The sequence below is a fragment of the Pyxicephalus adspersus genome, chromosome 3, assembly GCF_032062135.1.
Source record: "Pyxicephalus adspersus chromosome 3, UCB_Pads_2.0, whole genome shotgun sequence".
In the NCBI taxonomy this organism is placed as follows: domain Eukaryota; kingdom Metazoa; phylum Chordata; class Amphibia; order Anura; family Pyxicephalidae; genus Pyxicephalus; species Pyxicephalus adspersus.
Window position 1 is genome coordinate 118297330 of NC_092860.1, and position 27312 is coordinate 118324641.

Here is a 27312-nt window from a genome sequence, read left to right on the forward strand (position 1 = left end):
CTACTTTAAAAAAAGAAAATTAAAAAAACAAGTTGGTCAAGATGACATTTTTCTTTTTTTTCCATATTTTGAGCCACTAGCCCTGAGAAAAACCTTCCAAAATGACAAACTCCTGCAGCTATAACATTTTTGTCTCTTGAACACATCTCTCTGCTTCTGATTACTCTTACCTGAGCTTAGGCAACAAACTTTTGTGCCATGCTGATCCCACTTTTTCACAAAGAAGTCAGCATTGCAGCCATGGCATTAGCATGTTCAGAGAACTACACTGGCAGCTCCTGTATTTCTCATAGATTTAATTTAAAGCTAAACTCAAATTTGGGTACTGCATTTTTTGATCCTGCAGGCATCCCCCAGCTGCATGATTATCCCCTGCAGAAGCTTCTCTGTTTTGTACAATAAAAGATCTGCAGTTCTGTATTGCAAGTAAAGACCCTGAGGGATCACCCCCAACCTGGAGCATTGGAGGGAAGAGGAGAGCACTGGTTGCTAATGGAGAGAGGTATACAATAAATATAATTGCTTTTCTGTACTCTTTGAAACTAACAATTACTTCTTGTCATGCTGTTTTTCCATCAGAGTGCAAACATTATTATGTAGTAAATATTAGTTCCCACATTTTCACTATCTCATGCATATAACTGCTTTTTTTTCCACTTTCTTATGTAAAACTTTTCTACTTTTGGATAAAATGGTAATGGGTCAGTTCCTCTATTAGGTGTTAATATATGCCTGGGTCTGGTCACTCTGTTTGTCCTTGTGACCACTATCATCAGTGAGGACACTCTCCTTTGGCTTTCTGTTGTGATCCAGGTCAGACTGTAAATATAAATCAATCCAGTTAGCAAAACACCTGAATTTTAATATTCCCTTCTCTGTAGAAAATGGAAAACATCTTTGGGCTTGAGGTATATTTTACATACATCTTTTTGTTCCTTTTCAATTAGAATAGGCAGAAAAGGGTATTATAAGACTATGCCTGGAAAACATTACCTAGATTTAAAATGTCACACAAACTAAAAATAAAACTGGCAGAGTTCATAGATAGAAAGCCCTCCACAGACCAATATTTTTAGATCAGTCATTCGGGAATGTTAATGTTCCATAACCTCCATTGACTATGGCCAATTCTACTCTACCTCTCCAAAGCAGACACTTCCTTGTTTTGTGCCCTACATTGTCCTATTATTTTTCAAATGGGGACTGAATTAGTGACAAGACAAGATATGCTTAGTCCATCTCCTTATAGGTCTTTTGTGGGGGAACCCTGACATTCAATAAGGCTTGCATCCCAAACTGTTTTAATAGTGGATTAACAAAGCTTTTTTACCCATTGGAGATCTTGTGAGCTCACATTTCATTCTGAAGTTAGAAACTCTTCTCAGTAATTACGAACGTCCATACAAAACGTTTTGGTTTTAGGCAAAGGTCGAAATTGCTTCTGGGAAAGCCACCGTTTTGTTCCATTCCATTGGAAAGCTTGTGTTGGTCAATTGTGAATTCCAAAGGACAAATATCTATAAAATATAATGTTCTATCCCACATGACTGCCTGGAAATGTAGATCAAGAAGGGTTACAAACTGGTATAAAATCTTCAAAAAGTCTCTATTATGACTTCACTGACAAAACTGAATTACATCAGGCAATACTTTCTTCTTTGGTTCCGGGGGTGGGGGGGATGGTGTGTTATGTGATAGAACACATAGATGTTGGCAAGATTTTGGTCTTGCTTTTCAGCTCAACAGTTTTAGGAAAGGGTTTTTGACTTGATCTCCTATGTAAGCCTTTACTCAGTTGGTTCTTTAATCAGCAAGATAGAAATACTATCACCCAAACATAGTTCTCGCTTGATTCAATATATGTTGCTAGCAGCTTGTATCACTATTGCCAAGTCATGGAAGTCAATGACCCTCTGTCTAGCGGGGCTCTAACTAAACCCAACTGGAATAATAATCACAATAAACTCATTTGTATCCTTAACAAATATCTTGCTGCCTTTAACATAGGACATGTGGACTGAACATTTATCTGAATTAGATGTTGTGGTTAGAGAAGCTTAGGTTTTTTTTTTGCAAATCTCTCTTCTTTAGGGGTAATACCTCCACCTATTAGTCCTAATTCTTACCCAATGAAGATTGGGTTACATTCTAGGCATGAGTGTGACCATCTGCCAGATCTGCATGGAGATAAATAGATTGCCTATGGAAAAATTTCTATTTGTTTGAAGCTTAACAGGCACCTACATATTCTCCATGATGGGATTATCGATATTCAAAATCTTTCTAAACACATCAACTATTCACCTGAAAGTACTACTCCCATTAAGGTCACTACTGGGACCTTTAATTTTTTCCCCGGAAAATATTTGCTCCTATACTTTTATCATGGCACTTAAAAGCTTTAAAAGACAAATGCAAATACTCGTAGTGCCTCCTTAAAAGCACATTCAAACTAAGCATTGAGGTAATAAATACATAAAGGTGTGCTGCTTCTCTGCATATCTTTTTTGGGTTGGCAGTGTACCTTAAACACAAAAAAGCCTTTTTTTCATGTAGCCATGTACATACAAGCCATGTTCATTGTGATGTATTGCTCACCACTCTAATAGTGCATTGGGGTGCTACTAAAAATGGTTACATGCTAAAACATGCATTTTCAAGCACATTATTATAGAATACCAGTGTGAATTGGCCTTGAGCTTTTTGACCAGCTCCAGTGTACAGACATACAGATAGTAAGATATTCTGTAACAAGATAACATAACATCTCATAAGGGTGAATGGAGAGCCAAACATTCCAAATTTTCAAGATTAGTTCCAGGGAACAGGTTAATCTAAAGCTGGAAATGGAAACCTGTACTGAAAATCTGTGGGCTGCCATTTCCGACCTGGCTGGCTGTTCTTGGCTTTAATCTATTCTGGTTCATTAACACTGCTTACCCATTTACAGTCTGTGCCTCCAAAAAGTACTGAATCAGTTCAACATGTCACCCCAACACCTAGCATTTTCAAAATTTTGTCAGAATCGCAGCACATTTTTTATAAATCACATTTGCCTATTTAGTACTGTAGCATATCAAAATGAATATTTTATTACTGCAAAATATATTTTCTCACCTATAAAAGTGCAACATACAATACCACAAAGAGGTTTTTAAAGTGTTTCAGAGTGGTCCAGTTGGACAGTAATACAAGGTCCATTGCTTATTTTACACCCTCCTTCTAAACAAAAACATCCACTTTTAGCTTGCACTTTATATCCCTATAGATAGAGATCACATCCTAATCGGGCTGTGTGTAATAGTAATGTAAAAATTTCTATACAAAGTCTGATGCAGTTGCTTTGGTGACTTTGTCTATAAATTAGAAGAGTGCCGAAATACTGCAATAATAATCAAAAAGCAAAAATGCATAGGTTGGAAATGCTCATCAGGTTTCCTATTGTAAGTTTAGGAGTTTCACTCTGGTTCACATTCCCATAAAATGTAACTGTATCCTGCATGTAATTTGCATCCTCTTCAACTGTGTGCCAAAAATACTTACCAGTCATGCAGCGGCTGTGCAACAGGAAGAAGTCCTAATTAGAATAAAAGCAGCAGATAAGTGGTTCATAATTTGCACAAAAAAAGCAATTTTTGAAGTAACCTGCTTACTGTCCTTGGCACATTTTTGATTACTATTAACCTGAATGAGCCAAAATAAAGATATTGTAAATCCCTTCTAGGACAGAGTGAGTAATATGTAGGCTCTGACATAGCGGACCTTATCCATATGGCTGTGTTTAGCATTGGTTGTAGGCCAGAAGGAACCAACTGTACTGGTTCTGCATGACAATCAGGCAACTAGCATTTTCAGAATGAGGCGTTAATGACAGGTTCCATATTTCCTTTAAAGGAGGAGATTAACCTGACCTGTGGATTTCTAATATGCTCCATGAATGATAAGATCTCTTTAAAATGTCTTTGATTGCCATCATTGCAAAATAAGATGGGAAAGCATTTTAAGTCTCTCCTGTATATTTTTTTTTGTTTGTTTAAACCGCACCTCACCTAACATGAGCCAATGCGCCCAATATGTATTATTTAAAATGCTCTGTAACGTTAAAGCAAAAATACAGTCAGCATAACTTACAATCGCAACATGCCTCCCACTCAGTATTATTCATATAGTTATCCTGCATGCATTTCCCCCCAAATTAATGACAGTCAATTTTCCCCTTTTGCAATTATTTCAATCTCTCAACACCCCAACAAGGACTCTTCTGTTTATGGTTCCAGGGTCTGAGGCCTAGGCAAAGGGAAGTATCCTTATATACTATTTACCAGTTTTACGGGGACACTGGCGCTCTAGTCATCCCCCTTAATTCAGAGAATGGTTTAGGAACTTTATTTTATTCAATAGTGCAGCAGGTGGCTAATGAAGATAATTGACAGCTACAATTTTTCAACACAAGACCTCCTGGAAAATTTTCAAAGATTCTCCTCAGTTCTTCGCTTAACTGGACTATTTGTAATGCATTTATTATATGCATTGCCGCTTATTATCATTTTATTCAATGACACCAAGGTTCCTCTCTCAGTCCTGTTCTAAATGCCGTTATCTGAATAGACTTCCTTATTTTTTTTTTTAGGTTTATGGGTCCCCTTGTTTCCTTGTTCTTAGTTTTATTGTTCCCATCTCTCTTCAAGGAATGCAGAACATATTCCACTATGTTACAGAAAAAAAGGAGACTACCAAATCCAAGGACTGGCGAAGTTGCAATATTTTTTGCTCATGGGTTTAAAATTGATTTAAATTTTTAAGAAATAATACAGCTGTACACACTGTTATTTGAATAAGTTCACTTTAACAAGAGATATCAAATCATCTGTAAGAATAAAGATAACAATATAAAACAAAAACACATTTACAAACTGAATTATCATATCATCAATTTTTTTACATTATCAAGGGAAATAAATACTGTAGTTTGGCAATCGTCTTTTTCACACACAAAAAAGGAATGATCTGTAATACATGTAACATACAGATATCTGTAATAAATAAGTGCATTTTGGATTGACAACTTTTTTCAAAATCAAAATATATTTAGGTATGTCAAATACAAAATAAATAAGCCTTAAATCACATCACATACTTCTTAAGAGTGTCACTATAGCAGCAAGGAATGTTAATCTCTAGCCAAAATGTTTGATTTGCTTTTGGTTGAAGCAGGAAAGGGTTAAAGCTTCTGTCATTTTTTCATTACTGTCAGTATCCCTAATTGGAGAGATTTCTCCTCACTTCCTGCCAGGTCACATTGGGTCTGATTTATTAAAGGTGTCCAAAGCTGGAGAGAATACATTTTCATCTCAGCTGGGTGATCCAGAAATCCATTCCAGGTTTGTTGGATCATTCAGCTTCACTGATGAAAGTGTATCCTCCTCTCCAGACTTGGAGAGCTTTATTAACCCTCTTGGGGTTAAAAAGAACACCTTGTTCTATCGGTGTCCTGCTCATCCCTGCAGGTCCTCGGGCGGTGTCCTCGTCTGGATCTTTTCCCTCCGTTCTCCAGGGTTTCCCAGTGACGCCAAAACATGCATCGGTTTGTGTGGGAGGGGCGTAGGGAAATTTAAATAATTTTGCATTAGATTCAATACAAAATAGCTGTATTGAGTCCAATACAAAGAAACCTTATCTATCTATATATATATATATATAATATAATATATATATATATATATGCTACTGTACATTATATTACAGTTTGCAGTATTTTTTTGCAATCTCATTTTAACAGACTTTTTTATTTAATTTTTTTTTAATGTTCATTATGAAATTTATGAAATATTGTACATATTTCGGTGAGTTATGCCTAAGAATTATAGGCCTAAGAATTATATATACACAACGTTAAATAAATTTCCATGCAGAACAATGTAAAGCTTTTTGCATAAAAATACCAAGAAAATCAAAACGCCAGAGGGGTTAAAACAGGCCCAATGTGATTTGAAATGGATATGGGAAAGTTTAAACTTTTCACAATATTTTCATTGCCTTCTTGTCTAGTGAAAGGGGTTGCACAAATAATTTTTTCTTTATATGGAAGTCATAGGGTCCGGAAATGAGAGACAGTCTACCCAACAGGGTCACCAACCGAAATATAAAAAAATGACAAATATTTAATTCTTGTTTATAGAATTCAAACAAAAAAAAAAGCTGGAGTTAGAATTTAAAAGCAAGTCTGTCACTAGAAAAAGACGAAAATGTAAAAAGTAATTTTGCAAAAAAGAGTTATATTGTTTGGTATGGAGGGTGGCAAATCTGATCTTTGCTCTGTAACACCAGTGGTTGCCAACAGGTGGTGGTCCACGGCTCTAGCCGGTGCACCTCCGAGTGGGGTCTGGAGAGGGTCCCCGCTAGGGGGACACACCAGCCACAGAACACGTCTCCGTACAAATCCCAGGCACAGGGAAGTGGGCGGGATGTGTCCCTGGACACAACCCGGCCACTCTCCAATCACAGGCTCAGATCTGTGATGGGTGGGCTGGGTTATGCAATGATGACATCACTATGGGGGAGGTTTCTCCCCCTTTGATTTGACACCCGGCTTTCCGCACATGCGCAGTCAGGAGGCAGTGTTTTTAGTGGTCGACGGATCCAAGAAGGTTGGCAACCACTGTGTTACACTACCCATTGAATCTCTATCATCCAACACACCTCTAGCATCCTTCAGTGAATGCCATAGTTCCACCTTTTGGTCACTACAGCTTTTCAAGGATAGAGTTTTGTAGTGACCAGCTGCTGAAACTGCAGCCATCCAGCACAGCCAGAGGTGCATTGGATTGTAAAGATCCCTTGGCAAATAAACATAACTCTTCCATATTTAGGGTGCCTTCTGTTTTGTTTTGTTTTTCTGTGTCAAAGTCACTTTAAATTTACACTGATTTAAGAGAACCACAGAAAAATGTTGGGGATTTGTGGAAACGCTGGCTCGTACATTTCTTCACATCCATGCTGCTCGTGCATTGCAGGATTTGGAGGGGCGAAGTAAAGCTCCATTACTGGCCATGCGACCAGTTCGACTGCTGGCACTTGACACCCTTGAGAGACCACCTACAATGAAGATAAAAAATATATATAACAAATAACTTTAGGACATTAAACAAGATAGGAAAATATTACACTCCCAAAATGTTCAACATGAGAAAGTTGATGCAGAAGAGAGACAATTTAATGAAAGATGGGAAAGCAAATATGTGTTCATGCTTCACAAAGGCAAGCAAGTTCCTATTTACAAGGATGGTGTGTGCTATGGTGATGGTGAGTGGAAGTAAAGATCCTTCCTCTAACACTTTGGCCCTGATTTATTAAAAATCTCCAAGGCTGGAGTGAATACACTTTCATCCGTGAAGCTGGATAATTCAGCAAACCAGCAATGGATTTTCTAAAAGACAAGCTATTTGTTAGCAAATGTTTTCAATCCTGGACAAGATCCATTCCAGGTTTGCTCGATCACCCAGCTTCACTGATGAAAGTGTATTCTCTCCAGCCTTGGAGAACTTTAATAAATCAGTGCTTATCTGAATAAAAAGTTCAGCCCGTGACTTAGCCTGTGTTTTAGATTCAAGGCCTTTTATGTGATTTTAGTTTGACACCCCTGATATAGACCGTGAGAGACAAGTAAAAGCTGGGTGAATTTGAAGATAAAACCAATTTTTGTAGGCGGGATGAAATGCCAGAAGGATTTAACTGGAGAGGAAATAGTTTGTCATTAAAAGTTGTGCTATTCTTGGAACAAACAGAACCTGGCAGATTCCTTCATTTACATAGGTACACTTTAAAAACTAGTCAGCTCTAAAAGTAAGAGCAGGAACTTCCAGCTAATATAATTATGTATACAACAAAATAAACATATATATATACACACACACACAAATATGTACAAAAGAAAAGCTAGACAAAACTTACCAGCCAGCAATTTGTATGAGAGGTAATAAAATAAATCCTAGAATGTGTGAACAATGTGTGATGAAAAGGAGCCCACACACAGCCATGGTAAAGTCATCTCAAATGACATGGCCTTTATGACCTCACATTGCAGGAATCGGGTAATTGAACATCAGTGGCTGTGCAACTGCAGAGTACCTAATCCTTAGTATCCTCGCATAAAACCTATAACCTGGTTGGCTGCAGAGAAATCATCCGCCTATGGTTTTTGCTTTTCTCCTTATTAATATAAATAACCCCTCATAAAAGGACAGTTGGTATACCAGAAACCACTACATAAGGACACTGTCAACAATTCTATAGTGCAAGCCCTTACCTGATGACGAAGCGTTGCTCATCCGACTTACAGAAGCTTTTCCGGGCCTTGGTGAGGTGGCCGTTGAGCTCAAATATCCTGCTTGGCGTTGATAGTCCATAAGTTGTTCAGAGCGTGTCATACCAACAGTTGGCTTTACGGATTCTAGTCTCTTTAACAAGGCCTGTAAAACAATTGACATTTATTTGCTTAGTACACTTAGGCTTGGAAAAAAAACAGAAATATACATGTGTTTTTATCTGCTGAAAATACCTGATGAGAAAAAGACACATAACAGCATGAAATAAGTTACCACAGGGGAAAAAATCACTTTTGTTCGTACGTCTATTAAAGAGAACATGTGGTTTACTGTTATTAAAAAAAAAAAAAAAAAAAGTATATAGTGAGGATAGAGAGACAGGATGGTTTAGGTTAGGCTGGCAACTATGGAAGTTTGGTTGCCTTTAAGGCTCACTAAAGGTCCTGCAAAAAGCGTAACCATATCCAGACTCTTGTTAAAAGGAAAAGCCTTGTGAAGAATGTCTACTAGTGTTTTTCTTCGTTTCCCTAGTGTAGTGTAATCATAAGGCTAGCTACACACGTGCAATGGTTCTCATATGATAATCAGCTCAGGGCCCATATCAGACGAGAATCTTGCGTTTGTACAGTGTTCATCGTCTGAACCACCATCCTGGCGGATCCACAGACGATTGATGAGGAACGATCTTAATGGAAGTGAAGGGGAACATTCCGCTATTCTGGCCCCTCTCCTCTCCATTGAGCAGAACGGTAATGTATGTACAGTGCTCTTCATGCATCCTGCCGTTGTTTGTCGTTGGAAAGGATTGTGAAAGATCCTTTCCAATGACAATTATTGCACGTGCGTACATAGCCTAACTTTTCCTGGTTTTCCGATTTCAATATGAACTGGGATATGGCACTGCGCTTGGGTATATAAAAAAAAAAAAAAAGATGGTGAAAAATGTATTTTTGTATGCACTTTTAAAAAAACCTGTAGTTGTGGTTAGGTTACAATGCTTTATTTAGATATACAAGTACTAGGAGAGTTTTGAGAGAGATGTGAGGATTTGATTTTGTACATTCCTTCAGAAAACTTCCCTGTGTCGCTAAGCACCAATTACTACCAAAATATCACAGCACAACTGTAAAAACCTTTTCATTACATAACATATAGCTATGACACCAATTACTTTTTTCCATGTAGGGCTATTCTTGATCAGAGAGCTGGCTGGACGTCCCCAGCTGGTAAAAGATGTGACAAAAATGTCCAGCCTGTTACATATATCTGCATGTTACATCTTCCTTTGTATACATGGATAATGAGGATGTAAGATTTCATATCAATTTATCAGATGGAGCTTTTTACAGTAATAAGTGACTCATTACCAATGGAGCAGACAAATATTCTTTAAATGGCATAGGGGCAGCATGGTGGCTCAGTGGTTAGCTCCCAGGTTTGAGTCTTAGCCAGGGTCTATCTGCATGGAGTTTGCAGGTTCTCCCCATGTTTGTGTGGGTTTCCTCATACAATCCAAAAACATGCAGTTAGGATAATTGGCTTCTCTCAAAATTGCCCTTAGACAATGGTAAAGGCATAAGACTATAGTAGGGACATTTGATTGTGAGCTCCTTTGAGGGACAGTGACTTTGGAAAGCGCTGTGTAATATGTCAGTGCTATATAAATACTGTGAAATAATAATAATAATAATATTAATATGAAATACTGTCTTTTAAAGACAGTTTTCTTCTTCTTTTATCACTTTATCCAAATCTGACAATGCACTAACCACCTTAAAAAATAAAATTTTGTGAAACAAGTTTCCCACTAAAACCTGATCTTGCTCTAACATGATTCACCCTGGAAAAGTCATCATATAAAAGTCCAGCAACTAAAATTTGCAAGGGAAAGCCCCGGCAGCTTTGATATGTCTGCAAAAAGAAAAATACATTAGACTGAAATGACAAATGTGCCTGGTCTGCATGCATTGGTGCTCTACTACTGCTAGTTCCAGTATAGTACTGAGAAAAGTTATTTTGGGGGGCTTTTGTTAAAAATCAATTGAAATCATCCTCAAAGAGTACCGCACGGATCATTACTCCAAAAACTAACATTAACTTTAGCCTGGTGCTAACAGGGAGATTCAACAGAAGCCAAATGTAGCAAGGAAGAAAAGGAGCAGTTCGGTAATGATTTATGTGTTAAGAATGCGTTAAAAATGTGGAAAATAATTTTTCACCCAAATGATACTTTTTTGTATTGTTTGAGTCGTAAACATTTTAGAAGAAAGTTTTCATGAGATAAAATAGGGAGTGAAATTAAAATAACTCAAAGTGTCCACCTTTAAGTCTTATCTCTGTATGAAACATCTCCTCTCATATATATGAAAGCTAACTTTTGGCATTGGTGCTAATGCCCAAATTCCAAAAAAAAAAAAAAAAAAATTAAGTTGAAACCATCATATAGTCAATTCCCCGAAAAAAATAATACTTTGATAATGTACACAGAAATCAGCTTCATGGAACTGTGGGCTGTTAATACCAAATTAAATTCTTATCTCATCTGCTCAGGTCAACTTGAAGTGGGCCATAAGGCTTGTAAATTCCTCTTAATGTAAGTATTTGCGCTCTGACATACTCCAGGAATATAGCTATTAAACCCTCAATAATAATCAGAGTAGAAAGGAACACAGTGAGGATTAGGACTGATAAACTAAAATGTTTTACTGATTCCAATTCATGGTGGAGCAATTCATTGTGAAAAAAATGATTTCCTGATTTTTAGGGACATCACTTAGCAGAACCCTAGGTTCGATGAAATGGATCAGAGAAGAGGACTGTAATTTACATTATCACCAAGTACAAGAATCATATCAAAAATAAATTAAAATTAATTCTAAAATATAAAACTAATAGACATGAAACGATAGTTATTGGATCTTTAGGCTGCTTTTCTGATGGACCGCCAATTATTACTCTTACAAATGAAGAGGTTTGCAGTGTAACAATGAATAAGTCTTGCAGCCTGTTCATCTGGGTCATATAGCGGTGAATGCAACTCACACGCACTTGTTACATCACTAAGCTTGAGGCCTTTGACAGCTGGAGCAGCAAGCAGCTGACTGTTACACCTGTTCCAGCTTATTTATATGACTGATGTCCTTCTCAAAATGTCACTTTCACAGAACGCTGCCTGTTTTCACGTGCCTGTCCTTTCAGTACAATACCCTGAATAACCTTTCAGCTGTAACCCACAAAATTATCAGCATAAAATGTACATTTGTATAGATTTAGAATGGTTCCCATAAAGAATGGCCTGACATTCTTATATATAATGTAGACATAGCATATATAACTATATTTCATCCAAACTGAGACTCCACTTATCCCCTATACAGCTAAACTACAGCAGGGACTCAAAGAAATATTATCAGAATTAAGCCATGTTTGTCATTAGGCCAAAATAATGTCAAAATCAAACTGTGTTTGCCTAGTAAACTCAAAATTAGTTTCTGCAATTTACCATAATAAAAAAGAATGAATGAAAGAAAGAATGAAATGCATTTCTAATGATAGATATGGAACAAAAATGGTTTATAAATGCCATACACCATGCTCTACAGTAGGATTTGATGATGTTTTGTGAAAAGTGAAATATTCTGCATCCCACAGAAATGCAAAGATAGAATTAGGCAGACAAACCAGTCCTCATACTGTAAGACCAGGCAATATAAAGAGACTTTGACAACTGCTAGTGTGTTACACTGCTGCCCTCTGCTGTTCACTATTGGAAATTGTACAGTATGATAGAGTTCTTCCTGTAATATTCATGTCAATATCATGCCCTTTCCTTTATACTGAACACACAACCTGCCTAAATCATAGCTCTACCAAAAAAAAACAAAAACAAAAAAAACACACACACAAAAAAAGTCAAACTGTATGGACATGTAAAGTCTTTTTTTGCCAAATTTTTCAATTTGATTTTTTTGCCTACACTGCACATGCACCATGAAGCATAGACCCTGGCTCTATCCCTAGCACCATTGAAGGATATGCCAAGGACAATGTAACTCCAGCAAACAAGTTACATCATCAGTGGCTGCCCAATGACTAAAGAGAATCATGGGCCCGGCTTAACAGGATGCAGACAGGATCCTTAACCGGTCATAACTGTACGGCACGTGAGTGCCATATTCGTCGATTACAGCAAAGCCCACCACTTACCAACAACATTAATTTCCCTTTATTACGTTGACTGCCACTAGAAAATCCAAGTTACTTGGCTGTTATGTTTTCCCCTAGCTTCAGTACTCCTAGATTGTAAGCTCTTCTGGGCAGGGTCCTCTCCTCCTCATGTGTCAGTGTCTGTATCGGTCTGTCATTTGCAACCCCTATTTAATGTACAGCGCTGCGTAATATGTTTGCACTATATAAATCCTGTTTATTATTATTAATGTTAAAAATAATAATAATAATAATAACAACAATAAGAAATAGTTATAATGGTTGACCTAGAACAACTGGTATATGTGGATTATGAAATTCAGAAAAGTTGAAAGTTACTATCAGTATTCTTTTACAGTTCAAATATATAGGATTTCAGTGATAACTAAGTAACTAGTATTCTAAAAATCAAAGGCATGCTTGCTGATAAGAGGAGGAAGGCAGTTTATACACTTGTATGAACCATTTAGATAGACACCAACTTTGTGTTCTTACCAGATTTTCCCTTTCAATGCGTTGCTGCTCTCTCTGTCTGTTCAGGGCGCTGTGGTAGAGGCGGGGTGGGGTGCTATTTGGTTTCTTAGGGGTCAAACTCTTGGTTTTAGTTTTAGAAGCGTGCCGGGACAGCTCTTTTAGCAAGCGTTGGTTCTCTCGGTCTATGTGTCTGACCTCCTCATTGCTGAAAGAGAAATTCTTCTTGTGCCCGATTGGTGGTTGATCCACTGATAAACTCTTCGTCTCCTTCTTATCAAGGTTCATAAATGCTGCATGAAAAACAAACACAAATACAATAGTCACAGAAATCAATGCCCATATGAACAAAACCAGAAAATATTCAATTCATTTTAATTAAATTTATTCCTCTTCTTATAAGTAGATTTAAAATGATTCTGTCACAACAATTTAAAGAAGAGGAAACTTTTAACAGCTATATACTACACAGGTCTCTGTTCCCTAAAACACGGCCTATTGCTGGATGTTCTGAATACGGACTTTTTGGTAATAATGGAGATTGGCTGCAGCTCTCTCCTCACACCGATTACAATGAGCCAAGGATGAGGAAAAGGGCCAGAAGAAATATGGAATGAAGTTTCTCCATTGGTGAAATCCGCCCTCTCTCTACAAAGTGGCTGCTAATGACCCATGGGAGACACTCACTTCCTGGCCATTACCAGGGTGTAAATCCAGTGCCCAATTTATGTTCAATCAATCTAAAGAAGTTGTGTTAAGGGGTATCAAAAAACAACACTAAACAATGAAGACAAAGTAGAGCATACAAGGTAAACAGCATCATTTCATAAAATGTCTTTCTCTAGTATTAAGCTGTAGATTGAGACCTATGTATCTACTGGTCCTTAGAAGTAACATTTAACCTCTGGCATATGCTGTGATTCATGTACATAGCATACACAGTCATTCTGACTCATCAAGCAAACAGAAGAAAGAATTGGGCCAATGATCAGGATATTTTACAAATGCAAAAAAATATTTATTAATTTTAAGTACCTACAACTTCAATCATTATTCCTAACAATGTTCTGAGGAAAAAGTCAGTAATTCAAAAATCACAAATGAAACGTGTCATTGGATGAACTGTAGGTAAATATGGCGTTGTAAAAGCCATTTCTTACTACTGCATGATCTAGATAGGAGTCACTGAGCAGACCTATAAGCCCGGATTTATTAAAGCGCTCCAAGGCTGGAGAAGATACACTTTCAATCAGTAAAGCTGGGTAATCCAGCAAACCTGGAATGGATCAGGTCCAGGATTGACATTTGCTAACAAAAAGCTAATGACGTTTAGGAAATCAATTCCAAGTTTGTTGGATCACCCAGCTTCACTGATGAAAGTGTATTCTCTCCAGCCTTGGAGAGCGTTAATAAATCAGGGCCATAGAGCAGTTCAAAGCTTGTGCTTCAGTTTTTTTTTTTTTTGTTTTTTTTTTTACACAGCCAAGCAAAATGTAATCATACCAAGACATCTGAATAAAAAGGCAACCAGTAGCTATAGAGCTGATGTATTGTCATCGCCTGGATGGTCTGCCAACGGATAGCTGCCTACGTAGATCTCCTCATATGGGCATCAGAATGTCAGTGTGTCTATGACAACAAGCAAATGGTTCCACTGGAATAATTACATATATGACTCACTTGTTTTATACTAAGGAAATAAGAAACCGAGCGTGCAAGCATCAGAAACAAACATCAAAAAAAAAAAACAACAATGCACAGAAAAGGCAGGCATTGTCAGAAAATGTAATGAGCACAAGAAATTGTTTATCATTATAAACACATCTGAGATTGGATGGCTGGAAACACAATATTATGAAAACCATGTCCTTTATTCCTAAATGGTACACAAATGTACCTTTCCCCAGCATTTTATAATGTATTGGGCTGCCCTTTCAAATTAACATACTTAATGTATGTGGCACTGTGTGCTACAACATGTGTGACTTTTCTAAAAATGTAATGCACGTCATGGGAAAAAACAGGCCCCGACACAAATGTTACTTACCAGTTGATAAATAAGTGTCATATTCAAGACTAAAATACTTTTAGATATACAGGGTAGGTAAACTAAACTATAAATAAAGCTCTTTAAAGAGAGAAAGAAAAAATTACCTGGAAGTATCTGGAGTTTTAGATATAGCTGGCAGGGTATTGGATGATGTATAGACGTGTCACCTAGGGGCTCCAGAATTTATCCATTATGGAGAAAAACCTTTAAGATTTATTTTGGCTCGTGAAGTTTCAAGGGTTTGCAGAGTTGAGTGGGATAAAGCCTCCATTCCTGGGGCCACATCCTACCTGGTAGCCAGACTTTATTAGTCAGTTGTGCACATGCCATACAAGTTTAGTAAGTAATGAAAAATTCTGGGTGTCCCTGTTCATGCAAGGTCATCACTTTCCAAACCCATTCACCTCCCCTCATATACACATTTTTAGGAATATCTGTATACAAATAGGAGCACAATAAGGTCAGACAGGCGATAAGGTTGTGGTGTGATTACTGCTATAGGGAATGAATGGGTTCATGCTCTACTGCCTGCTGTATAATGTTAATTGACTGGGTGAACAATAAGGTGCCATCCGCTGGGAGCCTCTTGATAACTGCACTTCCCACCATCAGAACAAGCCATTAGTTTCTAGGTTGCCTGTATCTAAAAATATGGTTTATTCTGATACAGCTAAAAGTTACAGCTTAGGTAGTTCTGTGGCAATTTGATTAAAACAGTGTTTATATAGCACCAACATACTATGCAGCGCTGTATAATACCTAGGGGTTGCAAATAACAAACAGAGACAGACTCTGCCTTATGTTTTATCATCACAGAAAGGAATGTATGATGGAAATTGTAAAACTCTCCCAACTGAAACATTTAGCAATGCTACAACTCCCTTGGAGTATATACACACACTGTGCTTGAGACCTTGTTTCTCGGTGTAACTTATAAATAACTGTATGTGTGGGCAGCAGATAACACATAGCAGATATATCTAGGTGATGGCAGGGGAGATATCTGCCTTGTCTTTGAGAAGTGAGAATTACTACCGGTATGACAAAAAGTGCATATAGCGAGCTATGCTAACCCTTTCTTCTATAATAAACTAATGGGATTGGGAAAGTGTGCCTACCCTGATGGAGAGCTGTTATCCGCAGTAATATTAGTTATCTCCCCCTAGGAGTTCAATATGGTCAGGGAATTACAAGCAATGTTCTGAGCATCAATGGTCACTCACTTCTACTACTCTAATTGCTCCTGTCACTGAAAACACATCCATGGGTCAAACCTGACATGGATGAAAACATTTTATCAGGGGAAATAAGCTTTTCATAAATATTACACATACAAAATAAAAAAAATAAAAACCACACACAACTAATTTCAATCAAATGTGTATGCTCTGATCCTAAGAGCCAATAGCAGGTTTCTATTCTGGGCTTCATATGCCCGTGATAATACAATTACCAAATAATGATTGTGCAGCACTAATTCGTCATAATCAAGCATAAATTAGGCAGCTCTAATATCACGAAGATGGAGTAGAGAAAAAAGTTGCTTTCACAAAGATTATGAAGTGCCAGCAATAAAGCTGCACTAGAAATCAGGATACCAAATCTTTTCTGCAGATAGATGTATCCTATTTATAAGCCAACACCTTTTTTTAACCCTAAGAACTTCACTGAGGCGCTAGAGAAGAAGTATTTAATGAAGTGACTACGTACCAGATAAAAATCAAAAACCGCAACATGGTGTGCAAAATATGTGTATAAGCGAATCAGTAGCAAATAAATAAATAAAAGGGTATTTATGTTCAAAAGAAAAACAAAAACCTTTACTTATTCCAAAATATACCTACCATTTAATAAGCAGACCCCCCAGCTAACTTTTTTCCCTGAAAATAAATATGATGTGATTAGTTGGTTTTCATACCAGATAGTTAATATATATTCTATAAACACACAGTGTAATGTACAAGACATCTATCCAAACAATTTGGATTGTCACACTGTCTCTGCAGCTGCCTAGACATTGACTTGCCTACTGTTTATATTTAGCACACATCATTAAAGGATTATTCCCACTGTTTCTTTAGACAATAGCTATCATAAGTGTATGATGCAGATTAACTCTTTCACAGTTAAACCAATGCCAATCCAACCAGCCTATCTTTGCCTTTTCCCGAAAAAGTAAACTGAGCAGCATACGTGCAGCTTGGTGTACAGGCTTGGCCAAATTCCATGCCAGAAACAAGTAAATCCTGTACGCATGTGATGGAGTTACAACATCCCAACCTGGCCAATGTAGATGGCTGAAAACTCGACCCGGTAAAGATGAACGAGCCAGAGACCGACCAGAGCCCAGACAGTGCAGTTCTAGAGGAGTCCCTTTTAGCTGCAGAGACTGGCAGAATACATAATAATGCTGTGCACACTTGCATCATATGGCTATAATCTCCTGGTAGGTTGTTCGAGTTGGATTACACTTTAATAGATATCAACATGTCTAAAAGTGTTTGCCTATGAAGCAGTGACAAATTATGCTTGATTTTGTCAATAGGTGGTGTTTTAAAAATCCTTAGAAGTCATCACTTTGTTTACATGCCCAGTGTTCCTCCTAGAAATCTTTTCGGCCTGGCAGGAGGAAGCTGTAGGAGTCTGTGCATTGTGACCCAACTTTTCATCCATAAACAGCCGGGAGGTGCACCCTGCTAAAATGTGTTGGGGAGAACACTGCATGCCGGTGCTGCTGCTGTCACAGCTACCACAATGGCTGTAAAATAATTAATGAGGTGTGGGGAGCCGTGGATTCCTCAATCTTCTGTTCTTGGGGAAACAGTCAATAAAATTTCCCCTACTCCTTGGTATAGAGAATAAATAAAGTGCAATATTTGATTAGCCTAAAGAGGACTTTCTCTAAACTATTTAAAAATGAAAAACATATACCCTTTAACAACTTGTTTTTTCCATACTTTAAAAATGATGTGAGGGAGCTCTCTTTTACCCTCCCTCCTAAGGCTGTCACTGTTCAACCCAGTACAGAATACATTTCCGACAATACAGTCCATAATAATAGCAGTATCCAGCTGTGAGGATACTCATCTGTTGTATTCTCAGCTAAATAAAAGCTTAGAAGTGTTAATGAGCTCTTCAATCATTAAAGCACATTGGAACATTCATTAAATTTAATTTATGGATTTCACGCATCATAAAATAACAATATTAGAAATAAACATACATCATAATATATACATCCGACTGCTTAGTTGTGTTGCTGCCTGCTTACAGGCAGCAACTCAGCTCCCTGTGGCATATCCACAGGGAATGAATAGGGACAGCAGTGAGCACTGCCGACAAAGCTGGTTCTTAAAGACCCAGTGGCTGCAGTGCAAGAGATTAAGCAAATGACCAAGTTGTCAGCCGCTGGAAGCAGCGTGGGATCACTGGATCCAAAGGAAGGTGTGAACCTGCCCTAATGGTAGGGATAAAATGCTATAAAAGTAGTAGCCTGTGTCCTGAACAATAGTAGTTGGGCAGCACGGTGGCTCAGAGGTTAGCACTCTGGCCTTTGCAGCACTAGGTCCTAGGTTCGAATCCCAGCCAGGACACTATCTGCATGGAGTTTGCAGGTTCTCCCCGTGTCTGCGTGGGTTTCCTCCCAGATCCCAAAAACATGGAGTTAGGTTAATTGAGGCAGCATTGAGGTTAATTGTCTTCCCCCTAAATTGACCTTAGACTGTAATAATGACATATGACTATAGTGGGGACATTAGATTGTGAGCTCCTTTGAGGGACAGTTAATGACATGACCATAGACTTTGTACAGCACTGCGTAATATGATGGCGCTATATAAATACTGTGTAGTAATAATAATAAGTAGTAGTAAGTGTAGCCACCGAGGCAGATGTTATAACAAGGCCTCTTCAAAGGGTAAAACATCAAATAAATCACCCCAAATGATACAAAGTGGTTTTACCTCATCTATACACAATTGTATGCTGTACTGGAGAAGCACCTGACAAAATCATACATGCCATAATATACATTAATGCACTCAAAATTTTAAGGCGTGGTGTTGACTGACTTCTGTTAGCTTTAAGCAAGGTTTTGTATACTCATACAACTCTATAGGAATGCTAAATTTGCTTGAGGCAGGTCAAATGTATCTGTCAATGGATTCTAAATGAAATGGCATCAATCTGATACAGACTACAAAAGTTCAAAGCCCGATGATAAAAGCTCCAAAGATGATCCTGATGCAGGTTGGTGTGTTTTGTCCACAAGATGACAGACAATAAACAGGAAAAGTTTGTATAGCGTAGAGGTGGCAACCAGAAAATATCTTACAGATCAATAAAAAATCAATACTTTAATTCTAATAATGTAAAAGCTTCAGTCAAACAACAAAAATAAAAAAAAAAATTTAGATATGGGTTTAATAAAGTGATTTAACTGTACAGAATTTGAGGATTCCTAGCAACAAAGAGGTAAGTACATAATGTAACAAAGGTTATTACAGGTCTCTGTGGAATGTCATTGCTGCCGCATAAGAAGGATTTCACCTTTAACCTTCATTGTATTAGTTCTAGAAAGAAGATTACATGACTAAGCTGTTAACTGGGTGTTGGAAGTTCAGTGATCCAATGACTATGTTATCACTACTGACTTGCAAACATAAAAATCCAGTGTTACACCCTGTTAAGCTACGTACACACTTCCAATTATTATCGTTGGAAAACGAACGACGAACGTTCATGCACGATATATACGACCGATCGTATAGCACCGATCCTGCACAGAGAGTTAACGACACGATAGTTCGTAGATATTGTACACACAATAGATACGATCGTTTGAGCGGCGATAGAGGAACTATGTGCACGACAGGAAAGTGAACGGACGTTCGTTCATCACGCATGCTCAGCCCATGGACGATCAACGAACGACCGTACACACGAACGATGTTCAACGATCGTCATCCGATCCGTCGGTCCGGTCGTTCGTTTCCAGCGACTTTCCTCGTTCGTCGGCGTCGTTGGTTACTTTTTTACGAACGATTTTTTGCCCAATCGATCGTTCGTCGTTCGATTGGAACGATAAAAATTGGAAGTGTGTACGCACCTTTAGGGCAACATGAAATCAACAAAGTAAGAAAGAATGTGATAGGCCACACCAACAATGTTTCATTCCGTTAACAACCCATAAAACACATGGAATGTAATTTGGTATGATGAACACATAAATAACAGTCACAACTATTGGTGAATAAATTGTTGTAAAATGTCTAGATTTACAGATATTTCCTTACTAGTCAAGGAAATACAGTAAAGCTATGTATGGACATCAGAAGTGCGAAACACCATTTTGTGATCATTTCCAGTAACAGATGAATGAACTTCATGAATCAATGAAGAGGGAAGGTGGGATGACAACCATGCAGCACCCAGCTGTGCTCCACTTCATAGGAGTGAACGGTAGTCACATGGGTAAAAGTTCAAGGCAGAAAGTGTTTTCTTGGTTTCTCTAGTATGAGCACATTTGTTATGAAATGTTACTTATGGACAAATATATCAAAGCTGAAAATCAAGAATATTTGTCTGGTGGAAGTGTAATATGTATAGGCCCTAAGCTAAGCCTGATTGCCAACCCTGGGGATATACAACAGAAAAATAAAGCGTAGAGAAGTGTTTTTGTGGCAAAAAAATATCATTTGTATTAATGATTAATTCTCATAATACATCTCACAAATTCATGCAATTTGGTGTGACCAGAGACAGAGGTACATAAATGTATCAAAACATTTGATTCTACTGTAATCATCTCCCATTACCCTCACCCTTTACGGTTAATTAAATAAAATGATTGAAATATGCAAAAGAAGGAACATAAACAGAAAGTAGTATGGCAAGGCAGGAGACAAAGAACAGAACAAGGAACCACTAAATGACTATTTTGTTCTCCAGAGTGCTCAGAAACACACCCTGGGCATTTTCATTACTCTATTCAGCCTGCAAAGTGTACAATTCATGCATTGGGAATTTTTTAGGGATTTTCATGCTGGTGCAACATCACTCCTAATTCAAGGACTTCTGAAGCACTAAGGCTGTACAACATACTCTTTAATTTGGAGAAATTTACACAGATTAAAATACACCTATATTACCCAACAACAAATGCTAACCCAAGCTTACCTAATATCAAATTGACCTACTCATATCTTTCTAAGTATTTCTAAGTGGCCCCAAGAGCTACTGTGTCCTGCCTTAACCCTACAAAGGAATGTCCTAATTGTAAGAACAGTGTTTTCCATAAAATACTTCCTAAAACGTACCTATATGTGGGGAAATTGCATGCTTTGTGAGCAAATAAGCATTGCTCATCTACTTAAAAATGTTTGTCTTGTATTTGATGAACAAATAGTACTCAGAAATATCTACACAATGTACCTTTTCTGCTTTTATGTCACCTATTCTGCCCGGATTTAAAAGTCTACTCAAAGTATTGAAAACTACAGGAAAGGGGATGGGGTGTCAAATGTGTTCCTAAAATCTTACTTTAAATCCAATATAAACTGAAGCATACCATTAGAGGATGCATGTTCTTTAATTGCCTCCCACTTACCCTAAGTCCTGCACCATATGAAGATCCAGCTCACATGGGAGTTTGGAGAATCCACCAAGAGTGGAATATAAAGAACAAAGGTGTACTCCATAAACCGATTTGCACACGGACCATTGCCGTTTTGCTTATATATTTGTGCGGAATAATTATTTCATTGGCTTTTAGGTTGTAAGGGGTGACATTATCATCCACTAACAAAATCCTGGAGAATGTTAAATGCTCCAAATCTCCTGAGAAGACACTGCAGCACAGTCCTGGGAGCATCTACTTTGTAGAGATTTGGAGTACACAATCTTGCACAGATCTTCCAAAAACATGGATGACAATATTATGGTCAAGGCACAATGGGCAGACATTAGAAGAAATGAGAAAATACTGGCTTGGTTTTTACCCTAGCAGATTTTTTTTAATCTAATTTTAAGATGTCTGGCAAGTAGGGGGAGGGCAAACAAACAGCAGACCATGCATATAAGGTATAGGGTATGCTTTAACTAAACATGGATCTTAGGACATGACTAAAACAGGAGGGTTGGATAAAATGTTAACACTTCACAGTCAGTTATATAAAAATTGTACCTAAACATAACCAAATTTTACAAGTACCCATTACCTTTGAGAAGCTGGTTCAGGTCCATTGCATCCTGGAAAGCCTTTGGATCTGACTTGCTTTCAAAATCAGGTTCTGTGAACAGATGAGGGTATATGATGGCAAAACATATTTAAGACAATATCCAATAGTTTATTAGAGGAAAAAGTGACAAAAAAAAGCATACATGACTGTTTCCTTTAAAAGCCATTTCATTATTGACGCAGTTTACGTTGGTGATATACAGGTGATTATTTCTGGAAATCACATCACTGCCTTACCTGCAAATGTTACCAACATGTGTAACTTTATTTTCTATGGAAGGAAGCCTGTACTGAGAGAATTTGAAGGCTGCTTCTAAGACTCTTACTAGATACCTGGCTAAAATTCTGATGCAATGGTTTGAATACTTTCTGAAGCACCCATCTGGAACAATTATGCAGGGTTGTGACATTCTAATTTTCAATCTGTTCTGAGGAAAGTGAATGAATGAGACTTAATGCCTGGGAACGGCAAGTGTTTTAGGAAGAAGAGTAATGACACAAATCTGTCATAACGGGTTAACATTATACGCCAGTAAAGAGTCTTATGATGCTACAGAGGCATTAAAATCCTTAAAACCGTCAAAATGCCTTGCACTTCTGGGATCTGTGAGATGCCAGGGCAACGCAAGCAATCCTTATGGTATGGAGTAGTAAATTCACCAAAAGTAGTGTTTTAATGTCAGCACTGCCATAGTAACCTTTTCAAAGAGAGAAACGGGAGCTAGAATGTGTGCATGGGCAGGGTTGCTCATAATTACAAAAAAATGGGAGGACTTTATTTACAGCACCAGAAGAAGGGAGAACAGAAACTATTACAATGAATCAGGAATGGTTCAAGAATTTCAACATTTTTGTATAATCAGACCACCTGATGGAGTGACTAACAAAAGAGAAAAATGTGCAACTTAATAAATAGAAAATTTTCAATGCTCCAACTAAGGTTATTTGATAAAGTTAACTTTCAAACGATAGAGGGCTTCTAAAGACAGACATCACACCTCGTCTTTTCTTACAACACAGCCATGGCCTCCCAGCACCTAATGTTCTTATTATACACAGATGCTTTGGCACATTCTGTAGTTCATATTCTTCATCTCATACATGGATGGTACAATAAAAAAAAAAAAAAAAAAAAAAAAAAAAAAAGGATGGCATGCACTTGGAAAAGGCAACATTCCAACACCTAGGATGTTCACAAAATTTGGAGTACTGCACATAGCCAGGCTATATACTGCACAATGCCCAGTGATTACTATTTGGCAGTGCATGCAAGTCAGACTTATTATTTCTATGGTATGCATTGCGTAAGTACACTTTATGTTGGTCACAAGACAATTATTATGTTTTAAGATATAAACTATGCAAACCCCCTAACAGAATTTCACCTGTGCCATATACCTTATTTAATATACATAAAGGAAAAAAAGGAGAGACTAAAAATACTCGGGGACTTTTGGTACAAATTGCTACAAAGGGCCTTATTTTTAATGTTCTCCAAGGCAGGAGAGAATATACTTTCATCAGTGAAGCAGCAAAGTTATTTGGTATTTGTTAGCAATTGTTTTCAATCCTGGACGAGATCCATTCCAGGTCTGCTAGATCACCCAGCTACATCGATGAAAGTGTATACTCTGCAGCCTTGGAGAGCTTTAATAAATCAGGCCCACATAATCAGATTCACCAATATAAATACCACTTCTCGGAAATGCATTTGTTGTCAGAACGGAGTCTAGCTGGGTTAATTAGTGGTGTTTAATGAATGCTGGGAGTCATTAGTAGAGACTGGTAGTGCTGCTGTCCCCCCGGTCTGTCATACTAAACAACAGGTGAAAGAATTGGCTCTAAAGTTTAGACTCAAGATTTTGAGAATGCTTGTACATGTCTCCCAAGTGTTTGTTAAAACTGTTTTCAATGTGGCTTTTAATTATTATTATTTACTATGCCTCAAAAGCCCCAGAGAATTTTTAAGGCTCTCCTTTCGATTATTATGTTTATGACACACAACGCTGATCAAACCAGAAAGAATTACCGAATATCTCCTGGCTCACATTCTCTTGTCTCTTAACTTTACTCCTCAAGGCTTCGCTGGTGGCGGCTATGTCAAAGGATGATATTGGGCTGATGTCTGGGGTAGAAAGGGGAGTGACATCAGTGACAGTGTCCTCAGACTCATCGGCAAGGTCTCTAAGATCTCTGATGGGTGGTCTAGATGCCTTGCGCTCAGGGGAACGCAGAGATGAGGGTATTTTGTCTTTTAAAGACTGATAAGACTTAGATGTGTGATCTTCTGAAGGAGCATCAGAAAACTCTGTATCTGAGCTGGAAATAGAAGAAGGAAAATCCCGGTTGTACTTTGTCACATTTTTTTTCCCAGTATTTGTTTGCTTTGCCGTTCTGGGCCTTGAGCTCCGGCTTTCCTCCTCACTACTGTCCTCTTCATCAGGGTAATAATTATCTTCAAACTCTCGTCTGATCTGGGGGATTCCTGTGGGGATGGTTGCTTCAATTTTTAGGCTCTGTGCAGAATCCCGGCCTGACTTGGCAGCACTTTTGGGTCTTAATAGATCTGGAGACGACCTGGGTTCTGAGGAACTTTTATCACTCTCCATATTGCTGGTTCCTTGCTCTCCAACATCTTCTTCCTCTGACCCAGAATCCTTTTTATCTTGTTTGTACGCATGCTTGCCAGTGCTTGGATTAGCCACAAACTTTTTCCCTTTTTCATCATCACCATCACTATCGAAAAAGGAGTGATCCACTTCTCCTTCATCAGAAAGATTAGCATATCGATCCATGATATGAAATTATCTTCCCACCTACAGATGACAAAATAAAAATGCTTACAAATGAAGTTTAATAAAGTGAAACATCACTCAAAATCATTTAGGCTTTGAACAGAGTGTGGTACTGATAGAATTTTGAGTTGCAGATTGTTAAAAATATGACCATTACCAGCAGAGATAACCAATGCCATAAAGAAAGTGTGACTTTTATAAAAATCACAGGCAATCTTGATGCAAATGTTATCAGCTTGAAAGTGAGTCAATCAAAGGGTATGCATGTGGAGTCTGATTGGCTCAGTTGCAGTTTGCATTTTATTGATCATTGCGTGTCCAGGACAGAAGTAAAAACAACGTTGCAGGTTACAGATCATAATAAAACATATTATTTTTATTATTAATAATAAACAGGATTTATATAGCACCAACATATTATGCAGCACTGTACAATAAATAGGGGGTTGCAAATGACAGACAGATACAAACAAGGAAACAGAAGAAGAGGACCCTGCCCCGAAGAGCTTACAATCTAGTAGGTGGGGAAGTATCACACAATAGGAGAGGATGTGGATTAGTGGGTAGTGAGGGTTTAGGAGACAGAAGAAGACGGGTAGGCAAGTTTAAAAGATGGGCTTTGAGTGCTCTTTTGAATGGGCAGAAATCATTAGCACTGAGAAAAATGAGACAACGTCCTGTTTAATTATTGAACAAGTGTCATTAGGATATAAGAGGTAATATACAGCAATAAAAACAGACGTTCTGCCCTATCCTACCCAATGTGAAAAAAACCTTACTATACCAATAGCCGTCAATGGCAAATCTTTAATATCAGAGTAAAATCTTGTGCTGCATGGCCATGTGCAATGTTCATGGCTGGAAATTAGATTTCACCATGATTTCCAGCAATAAACACACAGCACCCATTCTCTTCTATGGTGGAGGACCAGCGAGCAGCACCCCATTCATATCAGCTGAGAATCATCCCAGGGCTGTACAGAGCCTCATATGATGGGTATGATAGAATATTTATCATGATACAAGAAATATGAAGGGAAATTCCATATTAAGTGATAGTTTTGTACATGGGAAGTGTTGGATCCTTTGTCAGGTAGCGGGGTCTGTGGCCCCCCAGCATTAGAACACTTCCCTGGTTCTAGCAATGTTTGGCAAACAAGGACAAGCTAGTGCCGAGGCCTCTCCTGCTGTCACGGCAAGGCATCAGGTCACCATGGAGACGATGGTGTGGGCGGGGCACAGTCACACGATGGCTCTGACACCTATATATAGAGTATAAAATGTTCAGCTTCTAGCAGACCCTCTAGTCACACACATTGCATGAGGGGCAGAAAACACAGAAGCAGCGGCCATACCATCCCTTACCTGTACGGGGATGGGCTCCGCGTCCTGGTCCTACCTGCAGGCGGCGGCGGTGATAGTAATTTATAACGGGGCTGGAATACGGCGGGTCCAGTGACACAGTCACAGCTTCTTCCCTAATCGTTCTTTCTGCAGCTTTCTCACAACATAGCAGCACTCAGCATAGAACACACCGCCCCCGTATCTATATGACGTAACGTCCGGTACTAGGGGCGTGGCTTCTTTGTTGGCCGCCATATTTAGTGTGGGCAATGTGGATAGAATGTCTAGTTTGTGGTCTCAGGCAGACAAATATTGTTGTTTGGGTCCCCCATTGTAGAGTATGACTTGGGTTCAATACCAAAATGTATTACAAAAGCTAGAAGAGAAAACTGAATGTGAAGTAAAATACAAAGCTGGGTGCCCATCTACCAACCTACATGCTAAGGTAGCATAGAGGTGAACCAGAATGCATTTCTCCACTGAGGTGCATTATAGTAATTTAAAACAGTGGTCAGCAACCCCTTTGGACCCATGGACCACTAAATTTACTGGCTCTGGACAGCGCATGAGCGGGAAGATGGGTGTCACTCAAAGGGGGAAGAAAATTCCCCATGGTGAGGTTATGATGCCAGAACACAACCCAGAGACACAACCTGCCCACCTCCCTGAGCCTGCGATCTGTACGGGAGACATGGTTGGCAGCTCCGGCCGGTGTGCCCCCCAAAACGCTGATTTAAATTAGCGATCGCTAACTGGGGGGACAGTAGTGCAGGGCTGTAGACACAACTTTTGTTGCTTCCACAGCCCTGCGCTACTGTCCCCCCACAATTTAACAAGCAGTTCTGAGCCGGCTATGGAAGAGTGGGCAGGTTCTGGCAGCATGAC

General features: G+C 38.4%; 1 protein-coding gene across 1 annotated transcript; it reads right to left on the minus strand.

Annotated features, from left to right (window-relative positions):
* Positions 1-4826: 4826 nt before the first annotated feature.
* Positions 4827-26623, minus strand: CFAP97 (cilia and flagella associated protein 97). Its single transcript, XM_072406138.1, has 6 exons — positions 26449-26623; positions 24318-25104; positions 22269-22340; positions 13026-13294; positions 8306-8468; positions 4827-7095 (listed from the first exon to the last, which is right to left on the minus strand). Exons 2-6 carry the CDS (start codon positions 25081-25083, stop codon positions 6986-6988), a joined length of 1380 nt encoding a protein of 459 aa, XP_072262239.1. The 5' UTR covers positions 25084-25104; positions 26449-26623; the 3' UTR covers positions 4827-6985.
* Between the last annotated feature and the right edge of the window lie 689 nt (positions 26624-27312).

Coding starts and splice junctions, on each gene's coding strand:
- CFAP97 (XM_072406138.1), bottom strand. CDS start 25,083: ATGGATCGATATGCTAATCTTTCTGATGAAGGAGAAGTGGATCACTCC. Junction 22,341..24,317: donor TGTGAGCCAGGAGATATTCG/GTAATTCTTTCT, acceptor ATCTGTTCACAG/AACCTGATTTTGAAAGCAAG. Junction 7,096..8,305: donor GAGCAACGCTTCGTCATCAG/GTAAGGGCTTGC, acceptor TCTTCATTGTAG/GTGGTCTCTCAAGGGTGTCA.